The sequence below is a fragment of the Monodelphis domestica genome, chromosome 3 (assembly GCF_027887165.1).
Source record: "Monodelphis domestica isolate mMonDom1 chromosome 3, mMonDom1.pri, whole genome shotgun sequence".
Lineage (NCBI taxonomy): Eukaryota > Metazoa > Chordata > Mammalia > Didelphimorphia > Didelphidae > Monodelphis > Monodelphis domestica.
The window spans coordinates 6,141,213-6,169,001 of NC_077229.1; the positions used below are offsets into that span (position 1 = coordinate 6,141,213).

At 45.4% G+C, this 27,789-nt stretch overlaps 2 protein-coding genes across 16 annotated transcripts; both read right to left on the bottom strand.

The window, feature by feature from the left end:
* Positions 1-3,907: 3,907 nt before the first annotated feature.
* LOC130457883 (zinc finger protein 624-like) lies at positions 3,908-14,087 on the bottom strand. 11 transcript variants are annotated; one of them, XM_056820393.1, is made up of 7 exons: positions 12,388-12,537; positions 11,722-11,809; positions 10,818-10,980; positions 10,185-10,311; positions 9,593-9,691; positions 9,377-9,499; positions 3,908-8,675 (listed from the first exon to the last, which is right to left on the bottom strand). In XM_056820393.1, the coding sequence occupies exons 4-7, from the start codon at positions 10,216-10,218 to the stop codon at positions 7,528-7,530; spliced, it is 1,404 nt and encodes a 467-aa protein (XP_056676371.1). In that variant the 5' UTR covers positions 10,219-10,311; positions 10,818-10,980; positions 11,722-11,809; positions 12,388-12,537; the 3' UTR covers positions 3,908-7,527. The 11 variants fall into 11 exon arrangements, with proteins under 11 accessions (XP_056676371.1, XP_056676366.1, XP_056676369.1 ...); XM_056820388.1 differs by lacking the exons at positions 10,818-10,980; positions 12,388-12,537 and adding an exon at positions 12,757-13,339; XM_056820391.1 differs by lacking the exons at positions 10,818-10,980; positions 12,388-12,537 and adding an exon at positions 12,652-12,884.
* Positions 14,088-19,625: 5,538 nt separating this feature from the next.
* On the bottom strand, positions 19,626-27,789 carry LOC130453520 (oocyte zinc finger protein XlCOF6-like). Of its 5 annotated transcripts, none has more exons than XM_056820372.1 (6): positions 26,354-26,595; positions 25,424-25,511; positions 23,857-23,983; positions 23,265-23,363; positions 23,049-23,171; positions 19,626-22,343 (listed from the first exon to the last, which is right to left on the bottom strand). In XM_056820372.1, exons 2-6 carry the CDS (start codon positions 25,481-25,483, stop codon positions 20,536-20,538), a joined length of 2,217 nt encoding a protein of 738 aa, XP_056676350.1. In that variant the 5' UTR covers positions 25,484-25,511; positions 26,354-26,595; the 3' UTR covers positions 19,626-20,535. The 5 variants fall into 5 exon arrangements, with proteins under 5 accessions (XP_056676350.1, XP_056676349.1, XP_056676347.1 ...); XM_056820371.1 differs by lacking the exon at positions 26,354-26,595 and adding an exon at positions 26,090-26,259; XM_056820369.1 differs by lacking the exon at positions 23,049-23,171 and having other exon boundaries at positions 26,459-27,053.

The following is a 27,789-nucleotide window of genomic DNA, read 5'->3' on the forward strand; positions in this document are numbered from 1 at the left end:
CTGCGTTGGGCCCCCGGGTTTTGTTGACATGAGCAATTATTTTATTTTTCTCATGTTCAGTTAAAAAAGCCTGTAGCAAGTTCTCAACGTCTTTGTAAGACAAATTATGTTGAAAAAATATATCTTTCATCTTTTTTGTTACCAGGAAGGAATCTTTTTCATATGTGGGAATATTTCATGTAAATTCATTTATTTCTTTGGGAGTAAATGGTATATTGTGCCTTAGAGTCACCATATCTCCATTGCATCCTATTTCAGGTACATCTCTTAGAGGAAAAAGACCTCTAGTTTAATTTGGTACCTGTGGGTCAGTTTGACTAGAATGAGTTTCTTTAGAACGCGAGATTACCTTTGGGCTAGAATTGGGTTTTGTGTAGGAGAAGGAACATAAGAAACTGGGATTTCAGGAGAAGGGTCTTGGGGATTAAGTTCAGCCAAGATTTGCAGACCATGAGAGATCCAGTCTGTTAGCTGAGCTATAGGGAAGGTGTTTTCCATCTCTATTTCAGGGAAGGAAATTTCCTCATTTAGAGGTTCAGAAACAGGTCTGTCAGGTTCAGACCTGTTTTTGGTGGGGTGGATATTTGCCAATTGATCCTGTAATAAGCATTTTAAAATGTCTAATTGGGCTTGCATGTTCTCTTGCATGTTTTTTGTTTTCCTGTGTTTTATCTTCAGATTTTTGCATTTCAGCTTCAAATTTTTTTATGTTAGTATCTCGTAACACATTACTGAGGAGTATAAAAATGACATTACCTAATAACAAAAAATTGGAGGTATCCTGAATTCCTCAATGTCCCTAATTCTTCAACCGCCATATAAATGTCAAAGAATGTAGTATTCATATATATATATATTCATTCATTCAATTCAAATGAAGGAGAAGCGAGAGAAATAAAAATGTTTTATACTCACCAGGTCTCGCAGCTGTGTTTCAAACTGTTTAAAAGACAGACTTGAGTAAGTAATAAAGAAAGGAAAGCAATTTCACAGAAATTTGAGGGTCCTTTTCACAACCTTTGTGGATTAGCCAGACTGTCAACATAATTTTAGGGTTGTGACTTTAAATCTAAATTTAAATGGTTGCCTAATAAAATTCCCAAGTTAGTCTGGAAATTTATGGTAATATAATTAATACAGAGGAAAGAGGATATAGGATTTATCCTACCTGGCCTATGCCAGGGAGAGTTTTAAACTCCCTGCATCTAGGTCTCTGAGGAAGATTAGAGGCTTCTGAGAGGAAAAAGTTGAAAAGTAAAGGAGGAAAATTCAGCCAGAAACTCACCACCGAACTGGACAATAGCTTGTAGCCACGCTAAGATGCCGAAAGGCTCAGCATGCAGCTCTCAACTAACTCTTCACCGCCAATCAGGGAAAGAGAAACAGAGACGAAAAAATCCCAAATATATTCACCCTTGTGTCTCCACCTCTAAATGTTCATATCTACCAATCACATCAAAATATTTCTCCAGGACTGCCCATACTTTTAGTTCTCATCTTCTTTGATTAGATTATATCTTTTGAGCTACTTCACACTTCTTTGTTAAGTTCACCTTTTGTTAGTTTATTGAACTTTTTGTGACTAATTTAAACTTTATAGTTACTTAACATCTTTTTTGTATTAAGATACTTGACCTTTTGCAATTAATTTATCTTTATAGTTACTTAAGACCTTTTTGTATTAAGACCTAAAAATAGACTTAGCTTAAAGTTCTAGCTTCACTATGTGAGATTTAAAAATGGTTGAGGTCTTAAACTGTAGTGATTAAAATAGTGGAAGATATAAATTGTGATAGATATAAGAGAGGGTGAGTAAATTTGACCGCAGAAATAGGTTTCACTACTGTGTCTTGGGTTTTAAAATCAAATATAAGGTGGTCACCAGGGAAATATTCCCAATTATTCAAATACCCAAGTCAATTGGGTTTTATAGAGATTTTAATTAACAATACAATGAGTAATCAAAGAAAGAGAGAGTAAGAAAGGAATAAGTATGAAGGGCCTCAAGTCAATATGTCCTAGACCTGAGTCTTAAAAGAGAAATCAGTCAGTTTTTTAATACTCACCACAAGGTCTGACTAAACAAGGATTTTACTGACACCAGGCCAGTGCCATCTCAGCTGACTTCACCTTCCCACCAGAGACTGTTCCAAAGGGCCTCTCTCCAGAGCCTCCAGAGGGACAGAGTCCCCTTAGAGGAGCTCCAGGGAGACCTCCTTAGAGATTGTCCTCCAAGAGCTTCCCTTCTCCAGAGCCTCTCTCAAGAGATTCTTCCCAAGCGGTACTCATCAGAGATCCTCCAAAAGGATATCTCTCTTCAAGAGATTCTGCTTTTTCTTATATAGTGGTTTTTCTCCCATGTCACCTCCCCTAAGTCCCTACATCTACTAATCACTGTAGACGCTTTCCAAAGGACTGCCCATCTAAATTCCTGCTAAGTCAACCAAGATCCTGAGTAAATCTGAACCAGTGAAAACACAGCTGAGTCAACTAATCTCATTAAGACAAAACTTGCCCGACCCTTTTAGGTACCTAGCATCTCATTGTATCAATTCTAAAAACAGGCCTGGCTCAAAGAACTCCTTGCCCCACCATAAGCATGGATCCAAGTACTTTCCTTGTTTAGCAAGGAGTTTTTTTTTTTCCCCCTAAAGCAGTCTTAAGTACATTTCTCAGTAGGGAAATTTGTTCCAATTAAGAATTCCCTGATGGGGAAATTTTTAACATTCACAAGTCTGAGAGATTTCAAGATTTACAACTATAAGGTGAGAACTAAGTACTTTCATTATTCAATCAGGAGATTAGAACTTTATCTTCCCCTAAAGTATGTCTAAGTAGGGTGGATTAATTTTAAAGTTCACAGTATCACATTTGATATTGGAACATAATATTGAAGTTGCTGAGTATAATGTTCTCCTGGTTCTGCTTATTTCACTTAGGTATTCCTAGCTTTTTCTGAAACCATCCTGTTCATCATTCCTTATAGCTCAGTAGTATCCCATCACCATCCCATACCAGTTTCTTCAATCATTTCACAATTGAGGGACATCGCTTTAGTTTTCAATTCTTTGCCATCACAAAAAGAGCAGCTATAAATACTTGGTACACACCCATTTTTTAAAAAAATCTCTTTGGCATATTAACCTATTAGTGGTATGACTGGATCAAAAAGTATTCATTTTTGGGGAGGTATAATTCAAAATTGTCCTCCAGAATGGTGGATCAGTTCACAACTACAACAGCATTGTATTAGTGTCCCAATTTTGCCACATGCCCTCCAACATTAATCATTGTCCTTCACTGTCATATTGGTTAATCTGATAGGTGTGAGGTGGTACTTCAGAGTTGTTTTAGTTTGCATTTCTCAAATCAAGAGGGATTTCAAACATTTTTTTCATATGATTATTGATAGCTTTGATTTCTTAATCTGAAAACTGCCTATTTATATCCTTTGATCAATTATCAACTGAGGAATGATTTAGATTCTTATAAAATTGACTTAGTTCTTTATATAGTTGAGAAATGAGACATTCATCAGAGAAATTATAATGTTCCCACAGTTTGATATTTCCCTTCTAATCTTGGTTGCATTGGTTGTTTGTACAAAAACTTATCAAAATAATGATAATCAAAATTATCCATTTTACATATTGTAATGATCTCTATTCTCCTCTTCTCCACAGATATAAATAGTAAGCTATTTTATGTTCCCCTAATTTACTTATATCACTTTTTATATTTAAATCATATGCTTATTTTGGTTTTCGTAGAGTCCAGCTCATACGTAGAATTCTTGTGTGGGTGGAAGGAGGTTGGTAGCTGGAAAGTAACAGATTAAACTTATAGGTTAAAAAGAATGAGACATAGAAGAATCAGAGAAACAAGAAACACAGAGACTAGACATAAGTGTGGTGTCATCAGGTCAGCCTGTCAGCTTCTCCTCAGATGGTCAGAGGTTCAAGAGTGACTCAGCTGAACTGCCTTTATTCAGGAAAGTAGGAATGGGGGTTGCGGCATGTCAATCAAACAGGTGTCATGGCAGTAATATTAGCATCATATTGGCCATCAACAACAAGATAAAGGAACAGATACCAACACAATGCTCCTTTGAAAGTCATTCTTCCTTCGGAGCACTGGCGCCCTCTCATTCAGATGCTGAGTACAGGTCTTTGACATTATACTGCAGATCACAGTAAAGGCTTGATTTCTAGGTTCAGGAAAATTTAATACCCAGTGAATTTAAGGATTCAGAAATCGATCTTATGAAATATTAGAAATATATCCATGTGTGGTCCATGAACACTTTGCTCCATAGAGTCAGCCATTGAATACGTCTTTAATATCTTCCTGATTCATGAAACCCTAACCCCTACTTAACCTTAAGTGGTGGGAGGTTTGCAACCCACAAACTGGGTGACAACTCAGAAACATGTGAATTCTATTCCTTCTACTGATACCTTCCCAATCCAAATTTGTTATTAAATTCATCTTGAGTTAAATAACCTGCAGTCAGATAAGAGGAGAACTATCATTTCAGGGGGACATAGAGGGAGCAGAGTCTAAAGTCAGCCATTCAACCATAAACAGTCCTTATTGGACCCCTGTTAGGCAACCTTGGGGGAGGGGGGCTTGTCACTCAGGAAGGTCCATGCTTATCTGCCCTGGGGTATCTTCAACATCAATCAATAGAGAAGACATCCCCTCAAGCTATCATAGTTGGCCCATTTTCTGGAATCCCATTTTTCTGAAAGCTTCTCAACAAGGGCTATTTCTCTCCTTTTACCTCACTAGTATCCATATTCTCTCTATCCCTTCAACTCCTCCATTCCCTGTTAAAAAAACATTCCTTATCCCCTGTATCTCTTCAATCCTCTACAATTCCTTTAACTACTACATAGGAGGAGAGGTAACACCTTTAGAGGTGAGAAGTCAATACCACAGACACTGCCCCTAGGCAGGGCTGCACAATTTGGAAATTGTGATTGGTCCCTGTGGGCCAGGAAACCACCAAAAAAGCCAGGAAATCCTTGGGCTGGAGCAGTCTCCTGAAGTTGAGTCTCCTGGAGATAGTCTTCAAGGGAACTTCATCCTAGATTGTGGCTCCTGGACTACTTTGTTGGGTGAGTAAAAAGGCAGACTCCCTTCCTAGAGACTAGCTTCCATCTTGGAGGAGGCCTTGTGGTTACTCACTACTGGCCCTCCTGGCTGAGGACTAGTATAGCTATTTTCTCTAACCTCTTTCACATTTCTCTACTTCATTGTTTCCCCTCTATTTTGGTAAATAAATTTCTGACTTAAGATTTCATAATTTCAGCGACCATATTATTTCATATAATTTAAGTCCAACCATTAAATTTAATGTTTACAACTGGGATATGAAGCCAAGATAAAATCACCAGCAGGACAAAATTTAGATAATATTGCTAAAGACTGTATGGGTGAAAGAAGTTACTTTATAAAAAAGGTTGGACTGAATTATTTGAGAATAAGGTCACCAGGAATTTTATTAATTCCAAAGAGATTTATTTACAAAATATAGAAAGAATGAAGTTAGGAAGTGAGAGAGAGGATAGGGTAAGATATCTAAGCCTAAGCACTATGTATTTTGCTCCTGGTCCCTGCCTCAACCCAAGCAGGGAGAGTTAGTCCTGAGGAACTGGGGATGTCTCTCTCAAGAGGTGGGTCACTCTTGAGGCTAGTCTCTTCAGAAAATCCAGGTAAGGATTCAGCTTTTTCACTCACCACATGTCAATCCAAAAGAAAAGATTGAAGGACAGCCTCACCAGGAACAGGGTCTCGGGTCCACTTAGCGGAATCTTCTTCAACCTCTAACTCGAACTCAGAAGAAGTTGAAGTCCTCTCTGAGGATCTCAAGACCATTCTCCTCTCGAATCTCAGATGAATCTCTTCCACAGGAAGTTATAGCTCCCTTTAAAAGACACTTCCTTTTGTGTTACTTCCTGTGCCTTCCTCTAATTTTACATCTACCAATCACAGCTGAAGCTTTGCTTTAGGACAGCCCAGGGGCTGTCAGTTTGATTCTGATTTGTCACGTACTATTGCACACGTGGGTCTCAGACTTTCCCACTAAATGATTAAGTAGGATGTTTATAAGTTTTGGTGATTAAGTCTAAAAATGGGCAGATATCTCCACTCAACTTTAAGTAGGGTGTTTACACTTTTGGTGATTAAATCTAAAAGTGGGCAGGGGAGTTAATTTCATTTTCACAATCAGGGGAGAGTTAATCTTTATAAGACTTAGAATTTTCTACAAACATTAATCCTTTCTTCACAGTTAACAGAAAATTAAAACCTAAGGTAGCTTCATAAAATTTTGATCTGGTATTAAAAAATACTCCAACCAAAGCCAAAAGTAAATAGATATTTTTAAAATGGTACATATCTATGAAAGAGAATAATTTAAATAAACAATAGCAATTGAATAAACTACTCAAATGCCTAGATAGAAATATCATTAATGAAAGATTATACATTTTATGGAAAAAATCTAGAATGTGTCTGTACACCAAATGCAAATTGTAAACATTTCCAAATTTTTAGACAAAGCAGACTCAAAAACTATTTTAACAATGACTTTAGACCACCAAGACTCTGATTAATCTCCAGTTCACGTGTCATATGTATAATTACTTAAAAAAATAAAATTTTTTACTAACGAGTAATATATTGAGTATTACAAAAAAACACGTACTTTGTGTAAGCATGAGTCTACAAAAACTGAAAATACGTTTTATGATTTTTACTATGAACTAAAAGCTTAAGGTAAATTGGTTATGACAGTGTAAAAAAAAATGTTACCTATGACGATAATGTTGGTTCTCTTCCAAGTCACTAACAAAGCTGGGAAAATTATTCTTTTTAGAGTAAACAGAGACTAGGCAAATTGATCAGAAAAAAAAAAGAAATACCATACTATATACCAACCATACTGCATTTGAAAGGAACATCATCCATCCCAGAACTATCAGTTTTTTATAGAATTATATAACATGGGGGTTGAGGCTTTTCCCTTTATTTACACAGTAAATGAAGGGTTGTAGATCCACACCTAGTCATCAAGCCAGAAGCAACAGACATATGTGGTAGAGGACCCTTGTGAACAATGGAGCATGAAGAACACAAAGGACCACCCTGAGGACCCAAGCCACAGAATCCATGACTTGGGGACAAGCCAAAAGAACAGTTCATGTCAGAACAATTCCTGGAGTTGGCAAGCCTCCTCAAGACTGATGAGTCTTAACTAAGCCACTTAATTAAGCCACATTTATCAGCTTACAGAAAACTGTCTAGATTCAATGAGATAAACCAAACCCTTTGTACCAAACCTGTACATCATTACCTTCCATTGTGAATGTGAAAAGCTTACCTAAGCTTGTTTCAGACTCTCCATATAATGGAAACGATAATCAATAAACTTTGCCTTGATTAGCTACCAGCTTATCTCTGGCCCTCCTTAACCCAAACCTATTTTCTCATCTCCCCCACCCTGTCCTGGGGTCCCTTCAATTATTTGGTAGGGCTAGTCTCTCTCATCTCTCCAGTATGAATTGTCTGGTGTAGGGTCAGTAAGCTTCTCCAGAGAAAACCTTCCCCACAAATGTTACATTGAAAAGATTTCTTTCTAGTATGAATCCTATTATGCCTGGTAAGATCTGAGTTACTGTAAAAGGCCTTTCCACATTCACTGCATTTGAAAGGTTTCTCTCCAGTATGAATTCTACTGTGATTACTAAGATCATACTTCCGAGAGAATGCTTTCCCACATACACTGCATTCATGAAGTCTTATTCCTTCATGACTACTCCTCCTGTGTCCTGAAAGGTGAGAGCTTGACCAGAATGCCTTCCCACATTCATTGCATTCATATGGTTTCTCTCCAGTATGAGATCTCTGATGTAATGTTAGGCTTGTGCTCCTAGAAAAGGCTTTCCCACATTCACGGTATTTAAAAGGTTTCTCTCCAGTATGAATTCTGTAACGTGTTTTAAGAGCCCCCTTTTCCTGGAAGGCCTTTCCACATTCATTGCATTTGTACCTTCTCTCTCTACTCTGACGATGAGAGTAAAGTTTAGCACGACCTGTCTTCCTCCATTTAGTTAACTCATTACACTCTTTCCCCCTATCAGTTGTCTGGTGTGGACCAAATTCATTAATACGAGGGAATGAATTCTCCCTTTCATGAACTGTCTCTTCAGAAAGAATTCCACGTCTTTTTATGCAGCCCAAATCATGACCCAGCACTTTCTGACATTTGTTAACCTTACGACGTTTCTTCCTGGAATGGATTTGATCTCTTTGTCCTTGGTTCAAATACATGGTGGAACGCCCTCTCTGGTTATCTCCTTTCTGGCCCTGCATAACTACAGATGCTCCCTGTTGTGGAAAAAGGCCTGGCTCTGGGCTAGGGGTCTGACTGTATTTACCATGTTCAGAAACTCCAGCCTCATTGGGAGGTTCTGCTTGGATTATTTTTATTCTTCTAGAAGGTTTCCCCTCCATGCTCTGCTTTTTCTTCAACCGGCCATGACACTCCCAGGCTTTCTCCATCTTGCAGATCCTTGGATCATCCTCCAAGAAATTTTCCTGGAATAAGACTTTCACAGAAATACTCATCTTGGGAGCTGACTCCTTGGTCTGCGGCCTTGATTCCCAACCTGAAAGAATATGAACACAGCTTTTTCGTGGATGAATCAGCTTTTGTCTAGGAGTCACTTTCCCCAATAATCAGGCTGCTACAAACACTGTCCTTGTTTTCATGTAAATGGAAATCAGTTTACGTGTCTTCTAAAATTTCTTTGCATTCACCAAGCTTATCCTTTGATATGGGTCAACAATATTAAATTAGCTGAAAGTGGGTAAACTGATGAAGGACCTCAGAATCATTGTATGTGGGGATGATTGCTGGCTGCCCTACACTATATATGAACAACATAACCTGGAACATATGTGTCTATACACGTGTATGTATACTGCTGATATCCATTACAGACAAAGACATGGACACACAAGACTGCCTCAGAAGCAGTACATAGCAACAGTTTAAGACACAAGGTAAGGATTTAAAAAGAAGAGCCCAAGGAAGGGCCGGGTCAGGAAAAGCTCTCAAGGCCAACAAGGAAGGGCTGTAAAAGGACACACAAACCTGGCAAAATCTTCACCTGAATTAGACCTCTGGAAGGAGTCATGAGAATATGATCAGGGGGTCTAAGGAAAAGAATTCATGTGTAGCTCTGACACTGAAGAATTCCATTTTGTTTTCCACAAAAGACTGAAACAACCCAGAGCTCCACCCACAGTGGAATTTCTTTTCCATACTATGAAGGTACCAGCAGAACCTGGTCATTTGTATCCATACCTTTTGAGGGAAAATCATTCAAAGTGGAGGAGGCAGAAAGGAATTCTATGTGGGATCTGTGGCAGAGAGAGGAGTTCCTGGCCCAGAAGGTCACTGAGGGGATCACCCAGGAGCCCATTCTCTCTGTGTGAGAGTGAGAGATGAATGACCAGCAGAGCTGTGTATGGGTTGTTGTGTCCTCACCAGGGTCAGGCACTCATCCACTCCCTCACTCACCTGGCCAGCAGCTTCTTAGGACACCACCAGTTGGAATCCAATGTGGTTCCCCTGACTCCAGCTCAGAGATCCTCACATCCTTGTTTGAATCAGCAAGGCCTAGTCATGGGAAAGGGCAAAGAGATGAAGAGGGAGGATGATATCTCATGCCCTTAGGAACAAGCTAGTAAAGAGCCTGGGTGCCATGGAGGTGCTTAGAGAAAACATCTCAAGGCTGCTCTGGTTTGTTTTCCTGGGAAGACACAGGACTGGAACAAGGAATGGAGAGGAGTTCTGAAAGACAAGGGTTCATTTGATCCATTCAATACTGAGGTATTGGGAGCTTGGCTGACTTCAAGTACTTCCCCTGAGCCTTGAGAAGGGCCCTGTGGCCTGAGGGAGCAGAGCTGGGCTGGGACCATGCAGTAAAGCCCTTCATCGCTAGACAAACAAAACGAGAGCCTTTCAGCCTGGCTTTTGGCCTGGTTAGCATAAGAAGTGCTCAGGCCATTACAGGCCAGAGAATCCCAGCTGCACCCTGGACAGGGCCCAAGAGAAGGAAGCAGATCCCCTTCCATGGGCAGATCCCAAGGCCCAGAGGAGCCCTCCTCACCCAGGCAGACCAGGTTCCTGTAGTTCTCCAGCATCACCTCCCAGAACAGCTCCTTCTGGGGAGGGTCCAGGAGTCTCCACTCCTCCCAGGTGAAGTCCACGGCCACATCCTTGAATGTCACGGAGGCCTGAAACAACATATAAATGGGCTCAGCCCAGGACCACAGCCCAGAGGGCCCTGGGAGGGGAAGGGAAGTGGGCAGGAAGGACAAGGGCTGATTCGGACCCCAGCCTGGGCTCCCACCCTCAGGCTGTCCTGGATGCAAAGTCAGGACACACAGAACAGCCACTGACCAGTCAGCCAGCACTGAGGGAGAGTCTGTCCTGTGCCAGGCTCTGGGTCAAGCCGTGGGCATACAAAGAAGGGCCAACACAGAGCCTGGCCTCAAGGAGCCCCCAGTCTAATGGGGAGACGCCATGCACATGACTGGTGACAGCCAAGGTCTGGCCAACACTTCTCTCACCACCCCCTCGGGAAGGCAAGTCCTCTCTTGTCCCTATTTACAAATGAGCAAACTGAGGCTCAGAAGGGGGGAGGGATTGTTCATGGTCACACAGACAGGGTCAGAGCTGGTCCCCTCCCTGACTCCAGTCCCCTCCAGAGCCCTTCCCAGCAGGCCATGCTGCCTCTCACTCAACAGCTCAGCTTCCCCTTTGGACATCTCCCAAAGGCAGCAGAATCAGCAACAGGCACTTGTGAGGGGCCAAGCACATGCCAGGCACTGAGGAACCGGATGGGGACACCAAGAGACGGGACATGGGGGTGATGGAGGGCCTCCACCAAGGCCTCAGGCTGCCTGGAAGAATACAGGAGGAGGAGGTGATGGAGGCCTGGCCATGGGGAGGCCTAAAGGAGTCTCTGTTGGGCTGTCGAGAGAGCAGAACCCAGGCTGAGGGGGACACAGGGTCAGGCGCCATTTTAGGACAATGGCTGGAGCCAGAGTGGGCTGGAGCAGCCATGGGGTATCCCGTCCTGCCTGGAAGTGTGTCCTCTGCATCTGCTCAGGAGCCCTTCTTGTCCGTGTCCTGCACTCAGGCCTGATTCTGGCCTTCAAGGCCTCGATGCCAGCTGACAGTGGGCTGTCCTAGCCTGGCCCTCGGTGGAGCCCAGAACCCAGAACCCGGCCTCGAGATCAGCTGCTCCTGCTTCCTGGACGTCCTATTTCCTCTGGGCCTCGCCATTCTGGCTTCCCCAGCCTGGCCTTAAGCCTCCCAACTGGGCCTGGGCACGTGCTGGGCCCAAAAGAGACCCGACTTCTCGGCCCAGGAGAATGGGAGAGGGGGGGGGGGGCGGAACCTGCCATCCACAGGGAAAATGCGGCCAACCAGGAAGGAGCTGCAGGTTGTCCTGAAGAGGAGGCCCAGCAGGAGCCCCAGGGGGGGCTTCAGGGAAGGGTTTGAGTTCAAAAAGGGAAATGAAAGTGACTTTGGAGCCCTAGAGAGAGAGGAGCGTCTACACCTGGGGCCTGAGCCTCCTTGTCAGGAGAGAGGAGTGTCTACACCTGGGGCCTGAGGCCAGGGGAGAGGCTGCTGCTTACATGGGGGGTCTTGCAGGGCTCTAGCCCGGTGCCCTCTCCACACTCCTCCAGGCTCTCCATCACAGATCTGAGGGTTCCCAGAAGGCAGCTGGAAGGGAAAAGATATGGATGAGGGGGCTCAGCCCCTCCTTCCAGGAAGATCCCAGAACCACCCCCTGAAAATGCCCCCAGGCCCAATGGGGGTGGGGGAGCTCCTTTGCTCCCTGCTCTCAGGTCAGCCCCAGAAGCCCTGAAGCGCCCAGAGGGTGACCTTCTGGGTTCTGGGTGCCAGAGAGGCTCATGGGAAAGAGGAGCTGAACTGTGCTAGCGTCAGAGGCTCTTGTGCAGGGGGAGAAGCCCCAGAAATGTAGGGAGGCAGGGGAGGGGTCTGGAGGAAGGGGGAGTCCCTGGTGGTAGCCACATGAGAACAAGGATTTGGGGAGCGGGAAACAGAAGGAGGAAGGGAGAGGGAAGAGTGGGACAGGATGGGGCTTAGGGGAGGGGCAAGTGGGGGAACTGTGGTTCTCTGGGGGCAGGCAAATGAGAGCAGCGACTTGGGGAGCGGGAGAGGGATGGAGCGAGGGAGAGAAGGAGGAAGTGAAGGGGAGGAGGGGTGGAAAGAATAGAGTTCGGGTGGGGGCGGGGCGGCTCCTTTCCAGAGCCCGCTCACAGGGACAGGGGCCTCACCTCCTTGGGGATAGGACAAACTGTGCAGGAGCCCAGCGCCACCGGAATCCGGGACGGGGAAAGCCAAGGTAAAGAACCCGGAAAAGCCTAGTTTAAAATCCTCAGAGCCCGCCCCCAAGCCAGCCCCGCCCCCTGCCCAGGCCACACCCCCAGATGGAGCCCGTTTTGCCACACCGACACGGGCCCCGCCCCAGGCGAGAGAATTTCCTCCCTCTTTCTCTGCTGTTCCTCCAGGCTGAGTGCTCCTATGCTGGGGTTTCTTACCCTGCCCCTCCCCCAGCCCCCACCGCGCCGTCTTCCGAGTGCTGTCTTCCGGCGCGCTGTCCCGGCCTCTGCCGGTGGGGAGGGTGCCAGAGAGGCTAATTGTACCCTGGTAGCCTCGACTCCTCCCGCTGTGGGCAAAGCGGGGCCCCCTCAGCCTCTTCCCAGGACCCGCCTTCTGGCCCCTGTTCCGTTCCGCGGCAGAATCCCCGTGACCCGACGGGGCTGTGCCGGCCTGGCTTCCTCTCGGGGGAGCTCGTCTTCCGGAAGCTCCCAGCCTGGCCCCGGGCCCCGAGGGAAGCCGAGGCCGCCCAGTCCCCCCGAGCTCCCAGGAGGGAGCTGGGAGAGCCGGCTCGCCTGAAGGACCCTCTCCGGGTTTCTGGGCTTCTCTTCTGAGACTGAGGCCTCTCCCAGCCCCTTTGCCGGCCCCCTGGGGCGCCCGTCCCCGCTTTCTCCGGTCCTCCTCCCTCAGGCGGGGGAGGAGAGCCTGAGCTCTTCGGTTCTGCGGACATCCCCAGGCACGGGCTCCCCCCAGCCCCAGGGTGTCCCAGGCTCCGAGGCTGCGTTGTGGGGGCCTCCCCCCACAGCAAGGAATCTAATGACACCAGGCCAGCATCATCTCAGCTGCTTTCACCAGCTCCCTCCTCCATCTGAATGTTTCAGAATCAGTCCTTCCTCCATCTGAATGTTTCAGAATGACTTTTAGCTCTTCTGGCGAGCTCTTATTTTTAAGGGCAAAATCTCCTTTGTCACCTCCCCTAAGTTCTTCCATCTACCAATCACTGTAGATGTTTTCCAAAAGACAGCCCATTTTGAATTCACAGCTGAGTAGATTAATCTCTTTAGTAAGTAAAAAAAAATGCTGCTCTGTCGACTAATTTCATTAAGAGAAAACCTCTGAGTGAGTTTTCACCTTTTAGGTCTAAGTAGTTTACAAGTTGCCCCACCTTTATAGGCACCTAGCATCCCATTGTATCAATTCCAAAAATAGGCATGGCTCAAAGAACTCCTTTCCTTTATAAGTATGGTTTTCAAGTACTTTCATTGTTTAGCAAGGAGTTTTCTGCCCTAAAGCATTCTTAAGTACGGGTGGAATAGAGGTCCTCCCATAGCAAGGAGTTTTCTCCCCTAAAGCAGTCCCAAGTAGGGAAGGGGTAGAGATCCTCCCATAGCAAGGGGTTTTCACATTCACCTAGAGTCCTAACTTGATTCTTGTTGAGACTCAACCAGCAGCCTTTGCTATTTTGTAATCTGAAGGCAAAGTTAAGATTTATAAGTATAATAGTGGTAGTTTTTATGTAGTTAGCATAAATTTGGGTTTGTCAGATCATGGAAGATTAGTGTAGCCAGTGAAACACAGGAGAAGCAGTTGCTTATGGAACCTGGGAGTTTATTTGGGTGGATTTAGAATCCCTTAGAATTAGAAACCCTTTATTTATCCTTATATATTTCAATAAGCATTTGATGTTTATAATAAGAGTCTCCTGAGCGTCCTTGAACCTGGACCTGAAGGGAAATTCATATTTGAGCTTCACTTTATCACTGAAGATTCCTTTGATTATCTCTATTAAAAGTATCCAAACAGTTTGAACCTGCTTGGCAAGTTAAACAGTTTTCAACCTATATTGGAACAGTTTTTCCATCTAAATCTTTTATTTTTTTATAACTCACCAAATTTTATTTTTAGAGTTTCTATTCCCACAGTTCTTCCTCTGAATGTGTATAGTATTCTTTCTCATAAATTCTGGCCATTTTAAATGAGTCTCTGTGCACAATTTGCCAATCATAGTTTTAAGTTCTTTATTCATTCTTTCAACTTAGTCAGAGCTCTGGGAATGATATGGTATATGAAATTTAGGAGTTATCCCCAAACATGAATAAATTTGCAGTAAGATTGAATCAGTAAAATGAGTTCCCCTATCCAAATCAATACATGCTGGCAGGACAAAACAAGGAATAATTTCTTTCAAAAGTACTTTGGCAACAAAAGCCACTGTGTCCTGAACAGTAGGAAATGCTTCAGGTCACTAAGTCAGCTGATTGACTATGACCAGACAAAATTTATATGAGGTAAATTTAGGGGGTTTTGACTGAAATATAAATTTAGTTGGCCACCAGGGATTAATTCAAATCCCAATAAAAATACTCAAGTCAGTTTTGAATTTTTGAGTGGTTTAATTAATATAGAGGGAAGGAATTAAGAAGAAAGAGGGGAAAAGGTATAAAATTTCTCCGGTCTAGCCTGTGCCAAGGGGAGTTCAAAGACCTCCACCACAAGGTCTCCTCAGAAGATTAGGGGCTTCCTAAGAGGATAGTGTTTTGGAAGGTAAAGGAAAAAGGAATCAGTCTAAACTACTCACCTAGCATGCCCACACCAAGACCCAAGATGCTAAACGCTACCCAACACCCCCCAAGTTGCTGACAGAGACCAACGTCTCCACTACTGGGAGACAGAGTGAGAGACATGTCTCCCTGAGAGAGCCAGAGCCACATCTTGCCAACGAGTCACGTCTCTGCAAAAAGAGGCCAGAGAGAGGAAGTGATGGGAAATATATAGAACATTTTTTACATCACTTCCTGCATCTCACATGTAGCAATGGTAGCTTAAGCTTGACTTAGGACAGTCCAGAGGGTCTGTCAGTTGTTTCTGATTTGTCATTTGCTAGCATATGTTTGTTACTGACCATCCTTCTCAACACTTAATTCTTTTTTTTTTCCATTTGAATTAATTTAGTCATTTTAGAACATTATTCCTTGGTTACAATAATCACATTATTTCCCTCCCTCCCCTCCACCCACTCTTTCCACTGCCAACGCGCAATTTCATTGGGTATTACTTGTGTCCTTGATCAGAATCTATTTCCATGTTGTTCGTTTGCACTAAGATGTTCATTTAATGTCTACATCCTCAACCAACATCCCTTCAACCCATGTATTCAAGCAGTTGTTTTTCTTTGGTGTTTTTATTCCCACAGTGTTTCCTCTGGATGTGGACAGTGGTTTTTCTCATAGATTCCTCCAAGTTGTTCAGTGTCACTGCATTGCCACCAATGGAGAAGTCCATTACATTCAATTGTACCACAGTGTATCAGTCTCTGTGTACAATGTTCTCCTGGTTCTGCTCCTCTCACTTTGCATCAATTCCTGGAGGTTGTTTCAGTGCCCATGGAATTCCTCCACTTTATTATTCCTTTGAGCACAATAGTATTCCATCACCAACATATACCACAATTTGTTCAGCCATTCTCCAATTGAAGGGAATAACCTCATTTTCCAATTTTTTGCCACCACAAAGAGCACAGCTATAAATATTTTTGTACATGTCTTTTTCCTTATTATCTCTTTGGGGTACAAACCCAGCAGTGCTATGGCTGGATCAAAGGGCAGACAGTCTTTTATCCTCCTTTGGACATAGCTCCAAATTGGCCTCCAGAATGGTTGGATCAATTCACAACTCCACCAGCAATGAATTAGTGTCCCAATTTTGCCGCATCCCTTTCAACATTTATTACATTCCTTTGCTGTTATGTTGGCCATTCTGCTAAGTGTGGGGTGATACCTCAGTGTTGTTTTGATTTGCATCTCTCTGATTATAAGAGATTTAGAACACTTTTTCATGTGCTTATTGTTTTGAGTTCTTTAACTGAAAATTGCCTATTCATGTCCCTTGCTCATTTATCAATTGGAGAATGGCTTGATTTTTTTGTACAATTGGTTTAGCTCTTTATAAATTTGAGTAATTAGACCTTTGTCAGACGTTTTTGTAATGAAGATTGTTTTCCAATTTGTTGCTTCCCTTCTAATTTTGGATGCATTTTGTTTGTACAAAAACTTTTTAATTTAATGTAATCAAAATTATTGATTTTACATTTTCTGATTTTTTTTCTAGCTCTTGCTTGCTTAACATTTAATTCTTAAGTAGGGGTGTAGACATTCCTGTTTTGTTAGTATAAGCAGGGTGGATTAAATCTAAAATTCACATTTATACTGTTCAGCTTTTGTCATAGAGATAAAATCAATTTGTAAATGCTGAAATGGTGTATAAGTGAGGATGTCCACCAAAAGCTTTGCCACAAAAGGTGTGTTGGTTAAATGCTTGGCAGGTAGAACAGGCTGTACACACTTTAGAGGCTATAGTAGTTATACCAGGGGCTTTCCATACTCTTTTAACAGAATCTACAATTCCCTGGGTGCCAAAATAGCCATTTTATGCATCGATCATCAAATTGGTTGATAAAAACTTCTAGGGAGCTGGAGTTTTCCTTCAGAAGACAACCATACTACACGAATCTATTTTGCTTTACATTTTTGCTTCCATTTTTCCATTTCCTTTTCATTATAGGAAAGTGATAAATTTAAGTCATCAATGGTTGTGAATGTTAAAATTAATTCAGGCCCTTCTATGGCCACTAGTTTTGCAGCAGAATCTTCTCAGACATTTCCCCTAGAGACAGGGTCAGTGCCAGGTGTGTACAGAGCAGTGACCAATGGCTATGTCTTCAGGGAGCTAGAGGACAGAAAGAAGTCGATTTATAAGGCCTGTGCTGGCAATACATTTTCCAGTTGATGTTAAGAATCCCCTCTGAAGCCATAGCATGCCAATGGCATGACATATGACAAATGTGTGTAGCAGAGGAGGGGGTTGAGGTAGTACAATGTGCCAGAATACAAAAGGTAAGGTGGACAGAGATAAGGACTGAAGTTTTTTCTAGACCACCTCGCTAGGTTTTTGCCCAGCAAGGGTGAGAAGGATTAAGGCAAGGTTCCTGGGCTGGGTTTAGAGGGGAGGACACCCTATAGCTGTGGTGGAAAGAGGGCTTAGCTAGGAGGGAGGACCAGGACCCCCTTTGGGTCAAAGGCTGCCTGGTAGGAGAAAAGGATCCCCGCTGGGCTGGGATTGGCAGGAAGTATAGGAAGCAAGCTAGGGTGGGTGGAAAAGACAGGTTGGGGCAGCTTACCAGAAACAGCAACAATAAGCCGCAGTAGCAGCAGGAGGAGGAGCAGGAATGGCTGCTAGGGCAGCGGCAGCTGCAGTGGAAGCCAAGCAGGGTGAGCGAGCAGGAGATAGAAGCAGTGACCGACCTCCAAACCTCTCCCGACTCCTGTGATGTGACAAGACCCCACCGCTGGACAAACTTACTGACTTCCCTGAGAGGCTGAGAAGAAATTCTGAGAATTCGTTTCCCAAAGTGGTAGGCCAAATAAGTAAGGTTAAATATTAATATCCAAATACTTCAAGTATTACGTTTTATATAGTTTATTAAATATTTGAAGAATAAGGAAAATAATCTCAGTTAAAGAAAGAAAGCTTCCCACGACCCCACTCATAGCCATCAGAGCACAGAGCGCCATCAGAAGAGAGAGAAAGGGTGGAGTTACACACAACTTATTTACCAAATGTGAGGATGTGACATGGATGAATTAAAAAGAATTCTGGGAGATGAAGTTCAAGAATTGAAGATTTCTAATTACACAATACGTCTGGCTCTCCATCTACTAAACCACACAGCTGGTGGGCTCCAGCCCCATACCAATGTATTTTCTTTTTTCTTTTTTTTTTCCCCCTCTTTAAATTTTTATTTGGTCATTTCCAAACATTATTCATTGGAAACAAAAATCATTTTCTTTTCTTCCCTCCCCCCCTCCCACCACCTCTCCCATAGCCCACACGCAATTCCACTGGGTATCACATGTGTTCTTGATTCAAACCCATTTCCATGTTGTTGGTATTTGCATTAGAGTGTTCATTTAGAGTCTCTCCTCAGTCATATCCCCTCCACCCCTGTAGTCAAGCAGTTGCTTTTCATCGGTGTTTTTACTCCCAGTTTATCTTCTGCTTGTGGATAGTGTTTTTTAGAACTCTGCAGATTGTTCAAGGACACTGCATTGCCACTAATGGAGAAGTCCATTACCTTCAATTGTACCACAATGTATCAGTCTCTGTGTACAATGTTTTCCTGGTTCTGCTCCTTTCGCTCTGCATCACTTCCTGGAGGTTGTTCCAGTCTCTATGGAATTCCTCCACTTTATTATTCCTTTTAGCACAATAGTATTCCATCACCAACATATACCACAATTTGTTCAGCCATTCCCCAATTGAAGGGCATCCCCTCATTTTCCAATTTTTGGCCACCACAAAGAGTGCAGCTATGAATATTCTTGTACAAGTCTTTTTCCTTATTATCTCTTTGGGCTACAAACCCAGCAGTGCTATGGCTGGATCAAAGGGCAGATGGTATTTTAGTGCCCTTTGGGCATAGTTCCAAATTGCCCTCCAGAATTGTTGGATCAATTCACAACTCCACCAGCAATGAATTAGTGTCCCTACTTTGCTGCATCCCCTCCAGCATTCATTACTTTCCATAGCTGTCATGTTAGCCAATCTGCTAGGTGTGAGGTGATACCTCAGAGTTGTTTTGTTTTGGATTTCTCTAATTATAAGAGATTTAGAAAGGAAAGACCCTTCTATTACTATGCTTTCTAGTGTTTTCAATAGAAATGGGTGTGAGATATTGAGATAGTCATGTGATTTTTGTCAATTTGCTTGTTAATATGGTCAATTATGTGGATGGTTTTCCTAATATTGAACCATCCTTGCATTCCTGGTATGAATCCTGCCTGGTCATCCGACCCTTGTGATGACTTGCTGGAGTCTTTTTGCTAGTATCCTATTTAAGATTTTTGCATCTATATTCATTAGGGAGATTGGTCTAGAGTTTTCTTTCTCTGTTTTTGACCTGCCTGGCTTTGGGATAAGTACCATGTTTGTGTCGAAGAATGAATTTGGTAGAACTCCTTCTTGGCCTATTCTGTCAAATAGTTTGTTTAATATTGTGATTAGTTGTTCTTTGAATGTTTGATAGAATTCATTTGTGAATCCATCTGGACCTGGGAATTTTTTCTTAGGGAGTTCTTTGATGCTTGAAGGATTCTTGCAGCTCTTCCAGGCTTATTCTCAAAGTTTCCAGATTTCTCTCTCGGCAGATCCACACTAACATCAGTTCCATCTAGCAGCGACACCCTACATGTAATAATGGATTTGGCATCTCCAGCTGCAGGAATGTGTGTAGCAGCTCGCTGGGCTTCTCTTAGACGTTCCTTCTCAGCATGCTTTCGCATTGACCGGCGCCCAAGTGTTCGACGGAAAAAACTTAACATCTTCTTTGCTGGTGGCGGCGGCCGCAGCCGCGACAAAAGAGTCCAAAGAGGCGGTGGCACAACCGGTGGGGCGGGGAGCAAGGAGATCCTGGGCCCGGAGCAGCGAGCTCCGCTCCAGGCAGGGGTCCTGGCCAGCCAGGCGCATGCGGCCTGGGGGCCACCAATGTATTTTCTTATGAAAGAAAAGACTTTTATTGTGGGTGTAGCCTTTCCACATACATCGCACTCATAATGTTTCTCCCCAAGAATATGTTTTCTGATGGGGAGAGTCAGTGCTGTTTTCTGGGGAAAGGCTTTCCCAAAGCCTCCTCATTCAAAAGATTTTTCCCCCAATATGAATAGTAGAGTGAGATGTAAGATGACTTTCGAGGAAAGATCTTTCCTCATTCACTGCACTCAGAGGTTCTCTTTCCAGCATGAGCTCTTTGATATGCAGTCAGAGCTTTTTTTTCCAGGAAAACCTTTCCCACAAACACTGCACAAAAAAGGTTTCTCTTCAATATGGGTTTTCTGATGACGGTTCAGGTTAAATTTAGAGAGAAGTACTTTTCCACAAATATCACATTGAAAAGGTTTCTCTCCAGCATGAATCCTGCTATGGTGGGTAAAATATGACTTACTGGAAAAGGCCTTCCCACATTCACTGCATTCATAGGGTTTCTCTCCAGCATGAATTCTAGTGTGAGTAGTAAGATCATACTTCCCAGAGAATGCTTTCCCACATACATCTCATTCATGAAGATTAATTCCTCCATGAATTCTCCTCTGATGACTTAAAAGGTGAGAATTTCTTCGGAATGTCTTCCCACATTCATTGCAATCAAAGGGTTTCTCTTCAGTATGAGTACTCTGATGTCGTTTTAGTGTTCCAGCCCTGGAAAAGGCTTTCCCACATTCACTGCATTTAAAAGCTTTCTCTCCAGTATGAATTCTGTAATGTATTTTAAGATCCCCCTTTTCCTGGAAGGCCTTTCCACATTCACTGCATTTAAAAGGTTTCTCTCCAGTATGAACTCTGTAATGTATTTTAAGATCCCCCTTTTGCTGGAAGGCCTTTCCACATTCACTGCATTCAAAAGGTTTCTCTCCATTATGAATTCTGTAATGTATTTTAAGATCCCCCTTTTGCTGGAAGGCCTTTCCACATTCACTACATTTAAAAGGTTTCTCTCCGGTATGAATTCTGTAATGTATTTTAAGATCCCCCTTTTCCTGGAAGGCCTTTCCACATTCACTGCATTTAAAAGGTTCCTCTCCAGTATGAATTCTGTAATGTCTTTTAAGATGCCCCTTTTGGTGGAAGGCCCTTCCACATTCACTGCATTTAAAAGGTTCCTCTCCAGTATGAATTCTGTAATGTATTTTAAGAGCCCCCTTATGTTGGAAGGCCTTTCCACATTCACTGCATTTAAAAGGTTCCTCTCCAGTATGAATTCTGTAATGTATTTTAAGATGCCCCTTTTGCTGGAAGGCCTTTCCACATTCACTGCATTTAAAAGGTTTCTCTCCAGTATGAATTCTGTAATGTCTTTTAAGATGCTCCTTTTGGTGGAAGGCCCTTCCACATTCACTGCATTTAAAAGGTTCCTCTCCAGTATGAATTCTGTAATGTATTTTAAGAGCCCCCTTATGTTGGAAGGCCTTTCCACATTCACTGCATTTAAAAGGTTTCTCTCCAGTATGAATACTGTAATGTATTTTAAGATGCCCCTTTTGCTGGAAGGCCTTTCCACATTCACTGCATTTAAAAGGTTTCTCTCCAGTATGAATTCTGTTATGTCTTTTAAGATGCTCCTTTTCCTGGAAGGCCTTTCCACATTCACTGCATTTAAAAGGTTTCTCTCCAGTATGAATTCTGTAATGTCTTTTAAGATGCCCCTTTTCCTGGAAGGCCTTTCCACATTCACTGCAGTTGTACCGTCTCTCTCTACTCTGATGATGACAATAATGTTCAGCACGACCTGTCTTCCTCCATTTAGTTAACTCATTACACTTTTTTCTCCTATCGGTTGTCTGGTGTGGACCACATTCATTAATACGAGGGAATGAATTCCCCGTTTCATGAACTTTCTCTTCAGAAAGAATTCCACGTTTTTTTATGGAGCCCAAATCATGACCCAGCACTTTCTGACATTTGTTAACCTTATGACATTTCTTCCTGGAATGGATTTGATCTCTTTGTCCTTGGTTCAAATACATGGTGGAACGCCCTCTCTGGTTATCTTCTTTCTGGCCCTGCATAACTACAGATGTTCCCTGTTGTGGAAAAAGGCCTGGCTCTGGGCTAGAGGTCTGACTGTATTTACCATGTTCAGAAACTCCAGCCTCATTGGGAGGTTCTACTTGAATTATTTTTATTCCTCTAGAAGGTTTCCCCTCCATGCTCTCCTTTTTCTTCAACCTGCCATCACACTCCCAGGTTTTCGCCATCTTGCAGATTCTTAGATCATCCTCCAAGAACTTTTCCTGGGATAAGACTTTCATAGAAATACTCATCTTGGGAGCTGACTCCTTGTTCTGAGGCCTCGATTCCCAACCTGAAAGAAAGAATATGAACAGAGCTTTTCATTGGATGAATCAGCTTTTGTCTAGGAGTCACTTTCCCCAATAATCAGGCTGTTACAAACACTGTCCTTGTTTTCATGTAAATGGAAATCAGTTTACGTGTCTTCTAAAATTTCTTTGCGTTCACCAAGCTTATCCTTTGATATGGGTCAACAATATTAAATTAGCTGAAAGTGGGTAAACTGATGAAGGACCTCAGAATCATTGTATGTGGGGATGATTGCTGGCTGCCCTACACTATATATGAACAACATAACCTGGAACATATGTGTCTATACACGTGTATGTATACTGCTGATATCCATTACAGACAAAGACATGGACACACAAGACTGCCTCAGAAGCAGTACATAGCAACAGTTTAAGACACAAGGTAAGGATTTAAAAAGAAGAGCCCAAGGAAGGGCCGGGTCAGGAAAAGCTCTCAAGGCCAACAAGGAAGGGCTGTAAAAGGACACACAAACCTGGCAAAATCTTCACCTGAATTAGACCTCTGGAAGGAGTCATGAGAATATGATCAGGGGGTCTAAGGAAAAGAATTCATGTGTAGCTCTGACACTGAAGAATTCCATTTTGTTTTCCACAAAAGACTGAAACAACCCAGAGCTCCACCCACAGTGGAATTTCTTTTCCATACTGTGAAGGTACCAGCAGAACCTGGTCATTTGTATCCATACCTTTTGAGGGAAAATCATTCAAAGTGGAGGAGGCAGAAAGGAATTCTATGTGGGATCTGTGGCAGAGAGAGGAGTTCCTGGCCCAGAAGGTCACTGAGGGGATCACCCAGGAGCCCATTCTCTCTGTGTGAGAGTGAGAGATGAATGACCAGCAGAGCTGTGTATGGGTTGTTGTGTCCTCACCAGGGTCAGGCACTCATCCACTCCCTCACTCACCTGGCCAGCAGCTTCTTAGGACACCACCAGTTGGAATCCAATGTGGTTCCCCTGACTCCAGCTCAGAGATCCTCACATCCTTGTTTGAATCAGCAAGGCCTAGTCATGGGAAAGGGCAAGGAGATGAAGAGGGAGGATGATATCTCATGCCCTTAGGAACAAGCTAGTAAAGAGCCTGGGTGCCATGGAGGTGCTTAGAGAAAACATCTCAAGGCTGCTCTGGTTTGTTTTCCTGGGAAGACACAGGACTGGAACAAGGAATGGAGAGGGGTTCTGAAAGACAAGGGTTCATTTGATCCATTCAATACTGAGGTATTGGGAGCTTGGCTGACTTCAAGTACTTCCCCTGAGCCTTGAGAAGGGCCCTGTGGCCTGAGGGAGCAGAGCTGGGCTGGGACCATGCAGTAAAGCCCTTCATCGCTAGACAAACAAAACGAGAGCCTTTCAGCCTGGCTTTTGGCCTGGTTAGCATAAGAAGTGCTCAGGCCATTACAGGCCAGAGAATCCCAGCTGCACCCTGGACAGGGCCCAAGAGAAGGAAGCAGATCCCCTTCCATGGGCAGATCCCAAGGCCCAGAGGAGCCCTCCTCACCCAGGCAGACCAGGTTCCTGTAGTTCTCCAGCATCACCTCCCAGAACAGCTCCTTCTGGGGAGGGTCCAGGAGCCTCCACTCCTCCCAGGTGAAGTACACAGCCACATCCTTGAATGTCACGGAGACCTGAAATATTATATAAATGGGCTCAGCCCAGGACCACAGCCCAGAGGGCCCTGGGAGGGGAAGGGAAGTGGGCAGGAAGGACAAGGGCTGATTCGGACCCCAGCCTGGGCTCCCACCCTCAGGCTGTCCTGCATGCTGAGTCAGGACACACAGAACAGCCACTGACCAGTCAGCCAGCACTGAGGGAGAGTCTGTCCTGTGCCAGGCTCTGGGTCAAGCCGTGGGCATACAAAGAAGGGCCAACACAGAGCCTGGCCTCAAGGAGCCCCCAGTCTAATGGGGAGACGCCATGCACATGACTGGTGACAGCCAAGGTCTGGCCAACACTTCTCTCACCACCCCCTCGGGAAGGCAAGTCCTCTCTTGTCCCTATTTACAAATGAGCAAACTGAGGCTCAGAAGGGGGGAGGGATTGTTCATGGTCACACAGACAGGGTCAGAGCTGGTCCCCTCCCTGACTCCAGTCCCCTCCAGAGCCCTTCCCAGCAGGCCATGCTGCCTCTCACTCAACAGCTCAGCTTCCCCTTTGGACATCTCCCAAAGGCAGCAGAATCAGCAACAGGCACTTGTGAGGGGCCAAGCACATGCCAGGCACTGAGGAACCGGATGGGGACACCAAGAGACGGGACATGGGGGTGATGGAGGGCCTCCACCAAGGCCTCAGGCTGCCTGGAAGAATACAGGAGGAGGAGGTGATGGAGGCCTGGCCATGGGGAGGCAGCCAGGCTGTGGAGGCCTGTGAAGGCCTAAAGGAGTCTCTGTTGGGCTGTCGAGAGAGCAGAACCCAGGCTGAGGGGGACACAGGGTCAGGCGCCATTTTAGGACAATGGCTGGAGCCAGAGTGGGCTGGAGCAGCCATGGGGTATCCCGTCCTGCCTGGAAGTGTGTCCTCTGCATCTGCTCAGGAGCCCTTCTTGTCCGTGTCCTGCACTCAGGCCTGATTCTGGCCTTCAAGGCCTCGATGCCAGCTGACAGTGGGCTGTCCTAGCCTGGCCCTCGGTGGAGCCCAGAACCCAGAACCCGGCCTCGAGATCAGCTGCTCCTGCTTCCTGGACGTCCTATTTCCTCTGGGCCTCGCCATTCTGGCTTCCCCAGCCTGGCCTTAAGCCTCCCAACTGGGCCTGGGCACGTGCTGGGCCCAAAAGAGACCCGACTTCTCGGCCCAGGAGAATGGGAGAGGGGGGGGGGGGGGGCGGAACCTGCCATCCACAGGGAAAATGCGGCCAACCAGGAAGGAGCTGCAGGTTGTCCTGAAGAGGAGGCCCAGCAGGAGCCCCAGGGGGGGCTTCAGGGAAGGGTTTGAGTTCAAAAAGGGAAATGAAAGTGACTTTGGAGCCCTAGAGAGAGAGGAGCGTCTACACCTGGGGCCTGAGCCTCCTTGTCAGGAGAGAGGAGTGTCTACACCTGGGGCCTGAGGCCAGGGGAGAGGCTGCTGCTTACATGGGGGGTCTTGCAGGGCTCTAGCCCGGTGCCCTCTCCACACTCCTCCAGGCTCTCCATCACAGATCTGAGGGTTCCCAGAAGGCAGCTGGAAGGGAAAAGATATGGATGAGGGGGCTCAGCCCCTCCTTCCAGGAAGATCCCAGAACCACCCCCTGAAAATGCCCCCAGGCCCAATGGGGGTGGGGGAGCTCCTTTGCTCCCTGCTCTCAGGTCAGCCCCAGAAGCCCTGAAGCGCCCAGAGGGTGACCTTCTGGGTTCTGGGTGCCAGAGAGGCTCATGGGAAAGAGGAGCTGAACTGTGCTAGCGTCAGAGGCTCTTGTGCAGGGGGAGAAGCCCCAGAAATGTAGGGAGGCAGGGGAGGGGTCTGGAGGAAGGGGGAGTCCCTGGTGGTAGCCACATGAGAACAAGGATTTGGGGAGCGGGAAACAGAAGGAGGAAGGGAGAGGGAAGAGTGGGACAGGATGGGGCTTAGGGGAGGGGCAAGTGGGGGAACTGTGGTTCTCTGGGGGCAGGCAAGTGAGAGCAGCGACTTGGGGAGCGGGAGAGGGATGGAGCGAGGGAGAGAAGGAGGAAGTGAAGGGGAGGAGGGGTGGAAAGAATAGAGTTCGGGTGGGGGCGGGGCGGCTCCTTTCCAGAGCCCGCTCACAGGGACAGGGGCCTCACCTCCTTGGGGATAGGACAAACTGTGCAGGAGCCCAGCGCCACCGGAATCCGGGACGGGGAAAGCCAAGGTAAAGAACCCGGAAAAGCCTAGTTTAAAATCCTCAGAGCCCGCCCCCAAGCCAGCCCCGCCCCCTGCCCAGGCCACACCCCCAGATGGAGCCCGTTTTGCCACACCGACACGGGCCCCGCCCCAGGCGAGAGAATTTCCTCCCTCTTTCTCTGCTGTTCCTCCAGGCTGAGTGCTCCTATGCTGGGGTTTCTTACCCTGCCCCTCCCCCAGCCCCCACCGCGCCGTCTTCCGAGTGCTGTCTTCCGGCGCGCTGTCCCGGCCTCTGCCGGTGGGGAGGGTGCCAGAGAGGCTAATTGTACCCTGGTAGCCTCGACTCCTCCCGCTGTGGGCAAAGCGGGGCCCCCTCAGCCTCTTCCCAGGACCCGCCTTCTGGCCCCTGTTCCGTTCCGCGGCAGAATCCCCGTGACCCGACGGGGCTGTGCCGGCCTGGCTTCCTCTCGGGGGAGCTCGTCTTCCGGAAGCTCCCAGCCTGGCCCCGGGCCCCGAGGGAAGCCGAGGCCGCCCAGTCCCCCCGAGCTCCCAGGAGGGAGCTGGGAGAGCCGGCTCGCCTGAAGGACCCTCTCCGGGTTTCTGGGCTTCTCTTCTGAGACTGAGGCCTCTCCCAGCCCCTTTGCCGGCCCCCTGGGGCGCCCGTCCCCGCTTTCTCCGGTCCTCCTCCCTCAGGCGGGGGAGGAGAGCCTGAGCTCTTCGGTTCTGCGGACATCCCCAGGCACGGGCTCCCCCCAGCCCCAGGGTGTCCCAGGCTCCGAGGCTGCGTTGTGGGGGCCTCCCCCCACAGCAAGGAATCTAATGACACCAGGCCAGCATCATCTCAGCTGCTTTCACCAGCTCCCTCCTCCATCTGAATGTTTCAGAATCAGTCCTTCCTCCATCTGAATGTTTCAGAATGACTTTTAGCTCTTCTGGCGAGCTCTTATTTTTAAGGGCAAAATCTCCTTTGTCACCTCCCCTAAGTTCTTCCATCTACCAATCACTGTAGATGTTTTCCAAAAGACAGCCCATTTTGAATTCACAGCTGAGTAGATTAATCTCTTTAGTAAGTAAAAAAAAATGCTGCTCTGTCGACTAATTTCATTAAGAGAAAACCTCTGAGTGAGTTTTCACCTTTTAGGTCTAAGTAGTTTACAAGTTGCCCCACCTTTATAGGCACCTAGCATCCCATTGTATCAATTCCAAAAATAGGCATGGCTCAAAGAACTCCTTTCCTTTATAAGTATGGTTTTCAAGTACTTTCATTGTTTAGCAAGGAGTTTTCTGCCCTAAAGCATTCTTAAGTACGGGTGGAATAGAGGTCCTCCCATAGCAAGGAGTTTTCTCCCCTAAAGCAGTCCCAAGTAGGGAAGGGGTAGAGATCCTCCCATAGCAAGGGGTTTTCACATTCACCTAGAGTCCTAACTTGATTCTTGTTGAGACTCAACCAGCAGCCTTTGCTATTTTGTAATCTGAAGGCAAAGTTAAGATTTATAAGTATAATAGTGGTAGTTTTTATGTAGTTAGCATAAATTTGGGTTTGTCAGATCATGGAAGATTAGTGTAGCCAGTGAAACACAGGAGAAGCAGTTGCTTATGGAACCTGGGAGTTTATTTGGGTGGATTTAGAATCCCTTAGAATTAGAAACCCTTTATTTAT

Coding starts and splice junctions, on each gene's coding strand:
- LOC130457883 (XM_056820388.1), bottom strand. CDS start 13,160: ATGTCCGCAGAACCGAAGAGCTCAGGCTCTCCTCCCCCGCCTGAGGGA. Junction 10,312..11,721: donor AGCCCTGCAAGACCCCCCAT/GTAAGCAGCAGC, acceptor ATGTTGTTTCAG/GCCTCCGTGACATTCAAGGA. Junction 8,676..9,376: donor GAATGATTTTCCCTCAAAAG/GTATGGATACAA, acceptor ATATTCTTTCAG/GTTGGGAATCAAGGCCGCAG.
- LOC130453520 (XM_056820369.1), bottom strand. CDS start 26,862: ATGTCCGCAGAACCGAAGAGCTCAGGCTCTCCTCCCCCGCCTGAGGGA. Junction 23,984..25,423: donor AGCCCTGCAAGACCCCCCAT/GTAAGCAGCAGC, acceptor ATAATATTTCAG/GTCTCCGTGACATTCAAGGA. Junction 22,344..23,264: donor CCTAAGAAGCTGCTGGCCAG/GTGAGTGAGGGA, acceptor TCTTTCTTTCAG/GTTGGGAATCGAGGCCTCAG.